General features: G+C 50.2%; 1 protein-coding gene across 1 annotated transcript in view; it reads right to left on the bottom strand.

Moving 5' to 3' along the window:
- The window catches only part of Ctu1 (Cytosolic thiouridylase subunit 1), an 82,799-nt gene that overhangs the window by 43,287 nt on the left and 24,709 nt on the right, over nt 1-14,803 (bottom strand). The window contains exons 9-10 of the mRNA XM_050179578.2: nt 6,797-6,846; nt 3,386-3,450 (exon numbers count right to left, since the gene is read on the bottom strand). Coding sequence (XP_050035535.1) covers nt 3,386-3,450; nt 6,797-6,846 — 115 coding nt within the window. The remainder of the gene's footprint in view (nt 1-3,385; nt 3,451-6,796; nt 6,847-14,803) is intronic.

Genomic DNA, 14,803 nt, shown 5'->3' with positions numbered 1-14,803 from the left:
AATTCCCCAATAATTTCCTTGGCTTCATATGGTACCGAAAGAAATGGGAAAGATGCGACAAAAGGCAGGAATATTTCCCATCCGCACTGTTTTCACAATAGGTTCGTTTCATTCACCTGCACCAATGTGAAACAGTTCACTACGGGGCACGAGAAGTTCAGAAATTGTGCAACTCGATCTCAGTAATGCAAGCATAACACAACACTTGAAACGAATTGCAGAGGTGCAGACACGATGCAGGCCTTAAAAAAAATTTAAGCCCATGTAAGTTTGAGCATTGGTGTGAGAGGCCCTGAACTGCAGGTATATGATGGCTTCAGAGGTGTTTGGTCTTAATTTGCCGACGATTACAATACTCCCTAATGCGAAATTTGAGTCCAGCTCTATTTGTGTTTTCATTTTGTTATATATTGGCTGACACAGACAATCTGTCCTGCATGGAACGTTGCGAATGGAGCGAAGTGTGGCGCAATTGCCTCGCTAATCTAGAGATTGCGAGAGGCAGCACGTGGGTGACATGTCGGCGTGATTCACAGCAGCCGCCGCAGACAAACCTCCCAGACGATTCGCGCTACTCTGGTGCCATTTCGTAGCCATTATCGTTGCACTACACATTTCTACTCACACTTTCAGCGTACCCTCCTCCTTCGCTTTCCTTATCGCATGTTTCATTTCCTGCTGTGCTCTGCATTCGCTCTTTCATCCTTCCCTGTGCTCATTCGCTTGGTTACGCCGACGGTGACGCTCGCCACAGGAATGGGCGACTAAGAGCTTGTGAAGGTACCAGGCCGACGCCAGGTGGCGTAGAGTTGCAGGCACGAGACGGCAGGTAACTGTGTAAAGTAGCAGGCACGGGACGGTAGGCAACGGTGTGTAGTGGAGAAGGGGAACATGGAAGGCGTGTGTGCATGGTCGGCATGCAGGGAGCGTGCGACAACGAACTGAGTGGGTGAAGTAATCGGTGGAGCAAGCCGCGTGCGGTGCGGTGGGACGGAATGCAGACTGCGTGTGTGTGCATGCGCCGAGGATTTGCCAAAATAAAGAACGTACTTGGGCTCGTCCAACCGGACCTAACATCGAGGACCAAGAATCGTCTAGTGCCACCCAGTCACTTGCGCAGCATCTCCAGCCTTTTTCGATCATCCAAGGACTGTTGACTTCAACCTACGGGACCACAATGGAAAGGAAGAGACTCACAGCTGATATAGCTCAAATTCTGCACACCACGCCACTCAACGACATGGTTAGGCCTGACGAGACAACCGGCATGGCTAGGACGTGCGCCTACCTCCAAATTGATGATCGATAAAATGATCAATGTTTTTTGCCGGCATGGTGCGCCTAGCTCCATCTCTAGCGACAACGGCATACCATTCATAAGCAAACTGTGGAAAGGCATTCTCCAGCACTGGGGAATCAAGGAGAGCCAGATAGTCCCATAAAGACCAGCAGGACAGACTCTGGAACGCCATAATGCAACACTTAAACAATGCCTGGTGGGCTAGTGCACTTCCCACAGGGACTAGAACAAAAGGCTGCCCGAAGTGGCGTTTGCAATGCGCACGTCTGAAAGTGTAGTTACTGGCTTTACGCCTGCCTTCTTGTGCTATAAGTGGGAACTACGGAACCCGTGGAGCCATCACAATCAGGCAGCTGGCACCGAGGTGCCCCCTTCTGCGCCTCATGCCCTAGCTGCTGAACTGGACGTGTCCCTTCGAGATGCCTGGGCCTTTGCACAGGACCACCACACTTTGGCAAAAGCCAGCCAGGCAAAGTATTACAACAAAACACGCACTTTAGCAACCTTCCAGGTTGGAGACTTGGTTCTACGGGACACGCGCCTGCTAAGTAAGGCAGCCATTGTATTCACAGCCAAGTTTGCTCCTCGAAGCACAGGGCCATTAAGGGTGACTGCACACATCGGATGCAGTACCTACAGACTCAGAGACCCGGTTACAGGGAAACAGAAAGGCCTCGCTAATGCAGACCAGCTGATCCCTAATCATGTGCCTTAGAAGCCCTCTTCACAGGATAAAATGGGGGGGGGGGGGGATCTGTGAGGGTACCGGGCTGATGCCAGGTGGCGTAGAGTCGCAGGCACAAGACGGTAGGCAACTGTGTATAGTAGCAGGCACGGGACGGTAGGCAACGGTGTGTGGCGGAGAGGGAGAACATGGAAGGCGCGTGTGTGAGGTCAGCACGCGGGGAGCACGTGACAATGAACTGAGTGAGTGAAGTAATCAGCGGAGCAAGCCGCATTCGGTGCGGCTGGACGGAACGCAGACTGCGTGTGTGAGCGTGCGCCGAGGATTTCCCGAAATAAAGAACGTACTTGACACGCTGCGCCCTAAAACAGCATGAAGTAAAGAACATGTAATGATATGTGTTATGCACTACAGAGGAGCATACAATGCATGCTCCTCTGTAGTGCAACATATCAAAACTTGTTGTGCCTTCACTGGCAAACATGTGGGCGATTTTTTTCCCTCTCATTCTATTGCTCAGCTGTAGAGAGCAATAAGAACACAAGAAAATCAGCTGACATTTGACATACATTATGTTATTTAATCTTAAAAAGCATTGGTTTGATCAGCACGAACGGATGAATTGCAAGCTATAGAAAGTACAAAAATGCTAGTGTATCTGTGTGATGTAAATAACACAACCTGTGTTGCGTACTAAATGCAACAAATACACATAAGCAAGGTTTCAATGGTGTTTATGTCAGTATTCTATGTTGTCTGTTGAGCTGCTGTTTCTCGCCGGCATGTCTGCACGAAGACATCACCGTCAGTAGGGACAGCGAAGAAAAATAATGAACTAGCCCTGCACCTTTCCTTCACCTTTTGAAACAAATGGTGTGGTTCACAGGGTGCCATTGCTGCAACACTGGAACGAATGGCATGGTGCAGCGCCTCGTGAACTAGTTCAGAAGGTGCTAGTGAACTGAACAGACCAATTGTGCAGTTGCGGAGTACCCTGACGAGTGCCAAAGGATATAACGCTCCCAACATAGTCTTTCAAGGGCTCTTAGAATCACTTCATCAAGGAAAATGAAGCTGTTATTGCTAGCACAAACCATCTGGCATGTCCAAATGAGTATCCTTGCACAACTGTCATGACAAAACAAACACAGTGATGTGAACGAACGCCTTCCACGGTACATGGCACGAAAGCATAAGAATCATAGATGTGACCGTCCTTCAAAGCAATCTCAGTTTGCGTACAGGACAGCACACAGCTCTTCCCCAACAACACCAGAAACAGCGGAGGCTACACAGCTAGTAGAGGCTCCACTCTTACGTTCAAACTTCTTTTTAAGTAAAGTCTTTGTTCAGATCATGTGTTGTGCATTCGCTGCTAGTGTTCCCGCTTGACAACTCACATGACAATCTCCTTCTCATAGGTGTACTTGAAGGGCTTAGATCGTGGAATGGCACCTTCCGATCCCTGCAAAACAAGCAAGCATATTATGGCAGAGAGAGGTGCTTAAGAGCTCGTTGCTTGTCCCCAATAAACACTGTACAGCATGAAGAAACAATCAGCGCAGCTGCATTCACAATTAGTTTACTTCAGAATTACTTGCAACATATGCAAAATACTGTGGAAGTAATTTTGAAACTAATGTGCGCCTTTTTTCTGGAAAAATGGGTCCAAATATTACTGGCATGTTACAGTCAGATACAAAACCAAAGCTGTGTCTGCAGCTTTGGCAACAGCCTATCATCAGAGTCATCAGACGCAGCATCATCACCATCACGACATAGTGGCAGAGCATGTTTTCTTGAAGGTTGCTGTGTGTCCATTTTGTGTTCGACTACAATCACTTCCGAAGATGCTATAACTTTTGCGAGATTTCGCATGACTTGGAACTGGATGTGTCAATGTGTATGGCTAACAGCATTTCTAGCGCTGTGCCAAGCTTGCTATCTGCGCAGGGTGCCAGGAGTGCTCTTGGCCACATATTTCAACAAATCCGGTGCAGCCTCACATCAAATCCAGTAAAAAATTATACATAGTAGTAATCTCTAAATGTGTTCGCTTGAGAGAACCGCCTTGTGCGCTTTGCATCTACAGCCAATGAAGCGCAAATGGCAACGACGCATTGCTTTCATTATGAAAGCTCATTAAAAAAAAATCGCAGTTCCGCTGGAAAGGTGACGCGCTGATTGTAATAGCAAATTAGTAGATAGCTGTAAGAAGTAAGGATAGTAGTTTTATCAGCCGTATGAACTTGTAAACATTTTCTTACTAATTAAATTAACAATGATAATGTGTAAGCGTGACTCAACGAGGGCGTAGAAAGAAACAGACACACAGAGACAACCCTGTCTTTGTGTGTCTGCTTCTATGTCCTTGTTCAGTTGCGCTTACACATTCTATCATGGATTCAAACCAACTAGCCCGTCAATGTGTTTTCACTAAATTAAGCAGCACAGTGCCACGCGCGCACAGGTAAACATGAACACACATCACTCTATGACAGTGGAAACTGTCTGTGAAAATGCTGGAGTTAGGAATCGTGGCAGAAGCCGCGAGCCAATTGACTTCCGTGCAGCAGTCACTTCAACGTGTATGAAACGTCAAAAGCACAGTGCATATGAAGCTACCGGCACTATGCACACCCTAGAAACATCGCAGATAACTTGGAAGATGAGGCCTGCGTGGGCACGCACTTTAGCCACGTTGCAGACCGCTTTCAAGACACATGAGTGCTGGTAACGCGTCCCTACGGCGTCTGCCAAAGGCGTCTACTACAGCGTCCGCCAAAGGCGTCTACTACGGCGTCTGCCAAAGGCGTCTACTACGACGTTTATGATTCGCGTGGCCAATGCCGTAGGAGACGCCGCGGTAGTGTCTACTCTGTATGGAGCGGCGGATGAGGAGGACATCGAGGCACCGTAGCAGCCGCCAAAGGATGCCCCTCCTCCCTCTCGCGCCTCAGGAGAGGGCATGCATCCGGGCCGCGTTCCTCGCTCGCGCACACAAGATTGAACCGCGTTCGCCGACTCACCTTCACACGCTTTCACTCGTACAGAACCTCACGGCAACGGCGACGGCAGAAATGCACCTGGAGTGTCCATATAATTGCTATCGCAATAGAAAGTCTCTCTTCTGTGATACATAAATTCTGTAAACCTTGTTATTTCCTATCGCCGAACATGGTACAAAAGATGCTACATTTTTCTTTTATAGATTGGGTGCATATTACATTCAGGTTTAGCAGAATGCGTTGTTGGGCAAGTTGGTTCATTGTATTTGTAAAGAGTGGTTACGCCTATCGTCTACAAAGTGCAACCACTCTTTTCAAATACATTCAGGTGATGTCACAATTAGGTGCACATTTATATTCTTCCTTTAGGCCAACGAAAATGGGGTGTGCATTAGATTCAGGGAGGTGCAAGAAACATGCAAATATGGTAATTTACTCTTCATAAACAACCGGTTCAAAGGCTTACCATGTGTTCACTTTAACTGTAAGTTTGAAGCTGATACTAGTGCTTTCCTGTCCTAAGGTACAGCATCAGATAGGAGGCTGAAACACCTTTCAAAATCCTTTTGCTTATTTTCATTAACAATAGCTCGTTTGAATAGCTTAATTCCAAAAGAATGAGAAAACAAATAACATAATATTTGCTACAATTGTAAGCCAGGAAGCCCATTCATTATGTAGTTTATACTGTCAACTCTCAAAAAGATGCTAAAAATGACTATTAAGTTAGGTGTGATTGGTAATTGCACCTCTGGTATACAGAAAGATTGTTCTTAATGTAAGAGAAGGTTTCATAGGCCAGAAGAAGCACAATATCAAAACATGGCTGCTAATGCTACCTCGCAGTTACTTCACAAGAGTTCCATGTAACGTAAGGGCTTTGGACCTGTGTTACTTGCATGCGTTACTTGCGTGTGTTCTGTGTGTATTGTGTTGCTTACTTGGGGTTACTTAACCATTTATCAATAAATGAAAGTTACATTGCATTATGAGAGTATCAAAGGCTAAGCCTAAGAAGCACTGATAACATTTTTCTGAACCAGAACCACCAAAACGGTGTGAAAATACACTGAAATTAGTAACACCACACTGATGTGCTGGTGCTTAGCCTTAAATGTAACATTCAAAGAGTAAAGCTGTGGTCTTCCCATTTTTTCTGGTACAGTCATACCCACTTATAACAATATATTCAAGTGCAAGGGAAATCCCACTGTTGTAACCACTAACTGTTGTGGTAACCGGGTTGCACAAAAAAAAGCAGAGGGCATGAGCATTGAACCATTTTAATTATACAGCAGGAAGTACAGTTGAACCTGCTTACAACATTAGGGCTTTTAACAACACTCGGATGTGAGGATGAGTAGCTGCCTCATTGTGAACTTTAGAGTGTGTTCTACGGGCTAAACCACTTACTACAATGGTCCCATGCCGAGTTATTGGATATAACCATTAAATCTGGCTATTGGGGATGTGCGCAGGCTTAAAGGAAAAAGAATGCGAGCTCTTTGAGAAAAAGGCTAACAAAAATATAAAAATACAAAAACACGAGTTGCCACACACCTTCGCCACACCCACCTTTGAGGCACCCTCCCTCCTTCCCTCACCTCCAGCCAAAACACAGCCCAGCCAAAAGAGAGTCCAAAAAGACCATTTCAAAAAATAAATTTGATGCTGCACTTTAGTATCCATTTAACAAAGAATAAACATGGCCTTGAAACCGGCAGGATAGAATTGGCTGAATGAGTCATGTCTGTCACCTCAGAGCAATGAATAAATGATACATTCTAGGGTTTGAAAACTCACTGTAGTTATAGCTGTGCACCGTTGCAGTCTGGCAATGTCCCCCCTCAGCACTGCAGCAGAGAAATAAGTAATACATGATAAAAATAGTGACAATTATGCAAGCAGTGTCACTAGCTTATGGCTATTAGTCCAGAAAGCAGTATGGAAGTGTGTACAAACAGTGCGTATATTCATGGAAAAATACTACTGTAGTGACCTGAATTTTCAAGGAAAAGGTAAGCTGACTGCAGTAACTAGGATTTCGAAAAAATCACCTGCACTACAAAAACTTGGTTGTTACATGGTTAAGACAAAGTTCATAAAGTGATAGGACAGCTCTAATGGCAAATGTGGTCCCAGAAAGCAAATAATAAGCACATACTGCACAAGACACCGAAGGGTTTGAATGGTGTAATTAACTCGCGGGCATAGTACGGCTTCATTCGTACTACATGTACAACTTGGAGACACGGAAACTGTCGGCTCAAGCGAGGATCAACACTTTGAGCCACAATTTCTTAATTCACATCACTAAGATGGCGCACAACCTCGTATGAGCCGAAGTATCACCACAATAATTTCTCCAAGCGTACAACCCTGGCAGTCGCCAGGGTTGTCAATAGAATAAGAGCATGTGACAGGGAGTCAGCATCGCTGCGCTTATGTCAATATCGGTACACGACAGTTATGACCTATAGTTAAACATCCTTAAACCGTACTTGGCCAGAGCTTGCAAAAAGTATGTACTAAATGGTAGTACTACTTAACCGAAACAGAATGAGATTGCCCACTGTAACAAGCATGTGACGCCCCCTCAGGCATAATCTTCATTGGCCCGCCAGGAGCGGTGGCCTGCCAGGCTCGGTAGGCAACATTGGTCACCGCACCGCAATAAACACAGACGAGCACCACTGCTTGCGGTCAGTCATCGTGGTCAGTCAGTCGCGTGGTGGTTCGTCACCACCCCGCTGTGGAGCGTCCATCTAACGAAGGGTGCCTCGAGCCCTCCCTTGTTCACGAACCCGCGCAGATTGTGACACTGGCGACGAGTACCCACGGATCGTCCCACGCCGCCACAAGCGGCGAAACACCGCCGCCCGTTGCTGCCGCCATGCCGCTGTACAGAAGGCTCGAGCCGTTCGAGGGAGATTGGTCCGCCTGGCCAATCTACAAGGAACAAGTCCACGTGTTCTTCCGGACAAGCGACACACCCGAGGCCAAACAGCGGGACATTTTCCTGGCCAGCTGCGGGACCCGCGTCTTCAGTCTCCTGCTCGACCTTCTCAAGCCAGCCATACCGCATGTAAGACGCTGGGTGAGCTGCTCGACATACTGCACTCGCATTTCAACCTAGCACCGTCTACGCTAATGGAGCGTTTCCGCTTCAACAATCGGAGCCGCCGGGAATGAGAGACCTTCGGACAGTTCGTTGCTGCGCTACGAGGGTTAACGAGTGCCTGCGTTTTCAGGGACCAGCTGGACTCGCTGCTCTGGGACAGTTTCATCTGCAGCATCAACAACCCCACCATGCAGACGCGACTCGTGGAGCTTCCCGACCCCTCGCTGGACGCCGCCGTGAAGGCAGCGCTGGCAATGGAAGCTGCCGCCAAGGACGCCGGCGAGACTGCCCGTGCGACTGGCTCACCGTCGGCGGAAGCGGCGGTCAACAAGTTGGCAACAAAGGGCAGTACCTGCGGCCGCTGTGGTGGTGCCCATTCCCCCTCAGAGTGCCAGTTCTCTCAAGCACAATGCTTCACGTGCGGGAAAACTGGGCACCTGGCACGGGTATGCCGAAGGGGGAGGACAAACAGCAAACAGCAGCAGCAGCAGCCTGGTTCAAGCCCAGGTACCACACAAGCCCGCGGCCAGGGTAGCCGTGGCAAGGGTATGCGGCGGGGGCGTGCGGCAGCAGGATCAAGTTCTTCCGCGGCCAGGCTCCATGTCGTGGCCGAGGACCCGCCGATTTTCGAAATGTGACACACAGGTCTTGTATCGTCGTCTGTGCCGCCGTACATGCCGACGGTCGAAATCTGCGGGCACCCCATCTCCATGCAGCTAGACACAGGGGCCAGTGTGTCAGTAATGGCCGGGAAACTCTTCAAGCGCACTTTCCCCAGCATGTCCAGACAGACAAATCGCTCCACCAACTAAGAACGGCCATGCACCACCATCTACCACCATCCGTCGAGGCTTCGGGCGTGATGCTGCGCAGCTACTCCGGGCAGCTTTCTCAGGTCCAGGGTCAGGCACAGGTCAGCGTTTGCTTTGGCAACAGGAAGGCAACCCTTCCCCTCTACTTAACCAAGGGGTCGTCGCCGACGCTGCTGGGTCGAAACTGGATTCATGCACTGGGCGTTTGTCTGCCAGAGTATCAGGAAGCCAGCCTGCATGTAGTGAAAGACGTCCCCAGCCTCCTGACAGAGTTCAAGTCCCTGTTGCAGCCAGGGGTAGGCACATTCGCAGACACAACAGCTAGAATCTATATACCTGAGGGAGCCCGGCCATGTTTTTTTCAAGCCTTGCCCACTGCCGTTCGCCCTGAAAGACGGGGTCACCCAGGAGCTGCAACGGTTACAGTGAGAGGGCATCCTGGTGCCCGTCAAGACATCTGAATGGGCCATCCCATCGTACCAGTCTTCAAGCGAGATGGCAGTGTCAGGATCTGTGGAGATTTCAAGTTTACCACCAACCCCGTTGCTACCATCGAGAAGTACCTGCTGCCCTGGATTGAAGATCTCTGGTCAGCGTTGTCCGGTGGACAGAAGTTTACCAAGCTCGACCTCAGAGATGCTTACCTGCAGCTGGTGCTCCAGGATGCCTCCCGAAAGTATGTCACAATATCGACAACTTTGGGACTCTTCCAGTACACGTGCTTACCCTTTGGCGTGGCCTCAGCCCCAGCCATATTTCAGAGGGAGATGGACAACCTCTTCAGGGGCATGAGGCACGTGGCAGTGTACTTGGACGACATCCTGGTTACTGGCAACAATGACAGGAACCACCCGCAGAACCTGCACAACGTCCTGGCATGACTGCAGGACGCCGGTCTCAAGCTCAAGCTGGAAAAGTGCATTTTCCTGGCCCCCAGTATTGAGTACTTGGGACATGTCATTTTTCAGGCTGGCCTAGCCACGGCTCCCCGCAATGTTGATGCTGTGCTCCAGGCGCCTAAGCCCCAGAACAAGAAGGAGCTTCAGAGCTACCTCGGCCTCATCAACTTCTACAGGAGTTTCCTGCCGAACCTGTTGGAGCACCTACAGCAGCTCCATCTTCTGCTTTGAGATGGTCAGCAATGGGTCCGGAAGAAGGAGCACGACCGTGCCTTCCAGCGCAGCAAGGAGCTAATCACCAAGGCTCCCGTGCTAGTACACTTTGATCCTGCTAAGCCTGTCGTCCTGACCATAGATGCGTCGTCGTACGGCGTGGGAGCTGTCTTGGCACACCGGGACAAGGATGGCCAAGAACGCCCTGTGTCGTTTGCTTCTCGTTGGCTTCATGCTGCAGAGCAACGTTACAGCCAGCTGGACGAGGAAGGTTTGGCCCTTATGTTCGGTGTCGAACGCTTCCACCAGTATCTGTGGGGACGAAAGTTCGAGGCGGTCACGGACCACAAGCCGCTGTTGGGGCTGCTGGGGCCTGACAAGGCAGTTCCTGTGCAGGCATCATCTCGAGTGGTACGCTGGGCCTCGAGGCTGGCAGCTTACAGTAACCAGCTGGTTTACCGTCTGGGAAAGGACCTGGGACCTGCTGATGCTCTGAGCCGCCTGCCCCTGCCAGAGGTGCCTGATGCTGTTCTAGAACCTGCTGAAGTGTTCATGCTGGAGCACGCAAACTCGGAGGTGCCCTCCAGATTTGCGATATTGCAAGCAACCAGCCGGGACCTAGTCCTGTCTCAGGTGGTCAAGGCGGTGTCCTGTGGGGAGGAATTGGTTCAGGAGGCCTATAGCCACAAGGCCGCTGAGCCGAGCTTGTAGCAGGGCTGCCTACTGAGGGATTCCAGGGTGGTGATCCCACAAAGTCTCCGGGCCAGGGTCCTGCAGTACATGCACGCGAGTCATCCTGGCGTGGAAAAGACCAAGATGGTGGCCCAGTCCCATGTTTGGTGGCCTGGCCTAGTCCAGGACATCGCTCACATGGCACAGAGCTGCCAAATCTGCCAGGAGCATCAGTGGGCCTCACATAATGTGGAAATCACCCCCTGGCCATTTCCACAGAGACCCTGGTCCCGCCTGCATGAGGATTTTGGGGGGCCCTTCAAGGGCCATTACTTCCAGGTGGTGGTGGATGCCTTTTCGAAGTGGGTGGAGGTTCTACCCATCACCACTCCATCAGCAGGCGTGACCATTGCAGCGCTACAACAGGTCTTCGCTGCCCAGGGGTTGCCGGACGTCATCGTGTCCGACAATGGTCTTGCTTTTTCCAGCACAAAGTACCTGGCCTGGCTGACGAAGAAAGAAATCCACCGGATGCTGGTTCCGCCGTACCACCCTGCTTTAAATGGTGCAGCCAAGCGGGTGGTGCAAACCATCAAGGACAAGCTCAAGAAGAGCCACACTGGAGATTTCCGGACACAGATTGTCCAGATACTGTTTCAGTACCGGACCACGCCCCACGATGTCACTGGCTGTGCCCGTGAGCTCCTGCTGGGTCGGATGGTCAAGACACCCTTGGACATCTTGCATCCGGACCTCTGATCCACAATGCTCCTGAAGCAGCTGAAGCAGAAGCTGGCTGCTGACCAAGGGTGCCGTCCCGAGCCTTTGCCGGAGTCGGAAGCTCCAGTTTTCGCCAGGAACTTTCGTCCTGGCCCGCCCTGGTCTGCCGGACAGGTGGTGTCTCCTGCCAGCGCCTCATCGCTGCTTGCCCGCATGCCAGCAGGGCCACGTGACACAGACACGCCGACGATGTCAGGCCTCGCCTCGGGACCTGGCCAGCACCTTCGACTGCCACTTCCGAGTTCCAGCCCGCAGGAGGACTAGCAACAGCACCAGTCGTTTCCAGCGGAGCACCACCCACCTCGGAGGCAGCAAGCGTTGCTGGTGGTGCGGCGCCTGTTGGGCCGGTGTCGAGCCCGTCACCACTCACAAGGCCGACTACTGCGGACCCTTCGGATGGAGCGAGGCTGTCTCAGGAAGCACCCAGCATTGCCCCACCCATCCCATCAACAGCGGTGCCCAGGTGGAGTACTCGACGGCGGAGGCCACTGGACCGTTACTCGCCAGGGTAGCAGGCACCGTCGACCCGGCTAAGGCGGAGGCAGAGCCTTGCACTTTGAACTTGGACGTTTGTTGTCAACAAACATACTGGGGGTAAGGGGGTGTAACAAGCATGCGATGCCCCCTCGGGCATAATCTTCGTTGGCCCGCCAGGCTCGGTAAGCAACACTGGTCACCGCACCGCAATAAGCACCGACGAGTACAGCTGCTCGCGGTCAGTCATCGTTCGTCACCACCACGCTGCGGAGCGTCCATCTAACGGAGAGTGCCTCGAGCCCTCCCTTGTTCATAAACCCGGGCAGATTGTGACACCCACTAACCTGTGAAAAACAGAACTCTGAGAGAGCGCGATGAAAGGGCAAGACATGCAGTATTTATTCACTTCACATGACAAAAGTCTTGTGATATTCATTTGATGCCACGGCGGCCTAGCAGCAACGACAACGGCCTCAAACTTACTGAAGGTGCGAGCCAGCTTTTCAGCCAGCCCTCTCTTCTCAGTGAACACTTGCATGGCAGATTCCTCATTGCCGTTTCATATTCTCTGTGCACGGGCGCGGCAGCGCTGCAGAACTTGCGGGGCGCCTTTTTCATTGCAGGGAGCTGTTCTCATTATGATGATTGCATTTATGAGGCCGACCTAATGCACAGTTTCTGCCACTGTTGGGCCTGAATCGCCCGTGCTGTTGCTTTCCATGTTGTCCTCATCGCTGTTGTTAGGTGACACTTCGGCAACAAAGGCAACGATGGCAAAAAGTCAAACCTCATAGTGGACATCTATTCACGGTTGCAGCAGCACTGCCGAGCAACTTCGCATTCCAAATTCCACACACTGTAGTCAACTGTAGATGCCTGTTGCGTGCCAGTGCCGAATTCTTCGTGCCACATTCGATAGCACGAACGATGTCCAATTTTTCTTCTATGCTGAGCACCCGGTGTATTTTATCCGAGCTTCAGCATGAAGCGAGTCCTTGCTTGCATGACGCCGAAATGATGATATGGCTTCATGCGCAAATGCACAGGGCGCTTGGAGGCCACTGTTTCGATCTCTGAGGCTTGTGTTTTTGACAGGCCGCCCGATGGGGACGGCACACCACCGTTTGCGTGAGGAAAAGTGGAAACAATACGTGTTGACTGATACGTACACAATAGGCTGGTACGGTTTATGCGGATACAAAATGCATTATGTTCAATGGCCGTTGAGTCGGGAATTTGACTTTACTACTTTTAAAACGAAACTACTGTTTATGCAGGTATGATTTAACGAGGTTTTACTCTACTCCTGAAGATGGAGGATCCAACAAGCAAGGCGGCCTGATGTATCCCCAAGATTAGCAAGCCAACAAAGCGAGTGGTGGTCGCTGACCACTCCCAATGGCCTGCCTTATAGGTAGGGTCAAAACTTACTGATTTCCTAAACAACTGCTAAACACTCCTTTTCAGTGGTCGAGCAGGTAGCCTCTGCCTTTGTGTTACTACGGCTGGTGTAAGCATGATAGAGTGTGTAAGCGCGACTGAACAAGGACGTAAAAAAAACAGATACACAGAGACAGCGCTTTTGTTTTCTTTCTACGTCCTCATTCAGTCGTGCTTACATGCTCTATCATGGATTCAAACCAACTAGCTCGCCAACTTGTTTTAACCAAGTTCATTGGCGTAAGCAATTGCATGTTCTATACTGTCTTGCCATTGAACAAGAATGGCTCCGAGTCCAACGTTGCTGGCGCCCATGTGAAATGTGCGAGCACCGGAGCTGTTTGAAGTCATTTGCATGATTCTGTGAATGCCTGTTCTTGCTCTTCTGTCCACACGAAGGGCACATCGTGGCATGTTAGTCCGGTCAAAGGCTCAGTGATTTTTTAGAATACTTCAACGAAATGATCGCAGTAGGCACAGAGGCGCAAAAATCGCTGAACAGCCTTCTTGTCTTTAGGACTAGGAAACTCAGCGATGGCAGCCAGTTTCTCAAGGTCTGGCCGAACGCCCTGGGAGCTGACGTGTCCAAGAAACTTGAGTTCTTGAAAACCAAAGTAGCGTTTTTCAGGCTCGGTTGTGAGATTTGCCTTGCAAATAGCATTGAGAATGCTCTTCAGCTGCGATGTTCATCAAATGTGCTTGAAAACACAATGGTGTCATCCAAGTAGACCAGGCAATCTGCCACTTCAGTTCAGCGAGTACGATGTCCATCATTTGCTGGAATGTGGCGGGAGCCGAACACAGGCCGAATGGGAGGACTTTGAATTCATACAGCCCGTCAGAAGTCACAAATGCAGTTTTCTTGTGATCGCGCTCGTAGAATTCAATCTGTCAGTACCCTGACTTAAGATCTAACGAGGTGAAGAACTGGGCATGGCAGAGATGATCCAAAGCATTGTTGAATTCTGGCCGGGGGTAAAGATTGCATTTGACGAGTTTTCCAACTCATCTGTAGGCAACACAGAAGCCTAGCGTGTTGCCCTTCTTTCTTAACAGAATGATGAGACACCTCCATAGACTTGTCGAAGGCTGAATCACGTCATCATTCAGCATTACTTTAACTTGGCATTTAATTGTCTCTCTTTCCACTGGTGACACGGGGTATGGATGCTGACAAACTGGTCTTGCCAACTCCTCTGTTAAAATATGGTGTATCGAAAAAGAGGTGCGCTGAACTTTAGATTCTGTGGGGAAGCAGCCAGAGAATTCACTCAGAAGGCCTAATAGTTGCTGCTTCTATAGTTCTGACAAGCCGGCGTTGATGTGAATGCAGCTGCTAGGCTGGTAGGATTTGTCACGTCCGGTGATATCACCTCTAATGTGCCGACATTCGAGA

This window comes from Dermacentor andersoni, chromosome 5 (genome assembly GCF_023375885.2).
Source record: "Dermacentor andersoni chromosome 5, qqDerAnde1_hic_scaffold, whole genome shotgun sequence".
Lineage (NCBI taxonomy): Eukaryota > Metazoa > Arthropoda > Arachnida > Ixodida > Ixodidae > Dermacentor > Dermacentor andersoni.
This window is presented reverse-complemented; position numbering and strand designations above follow the sequence as displayed.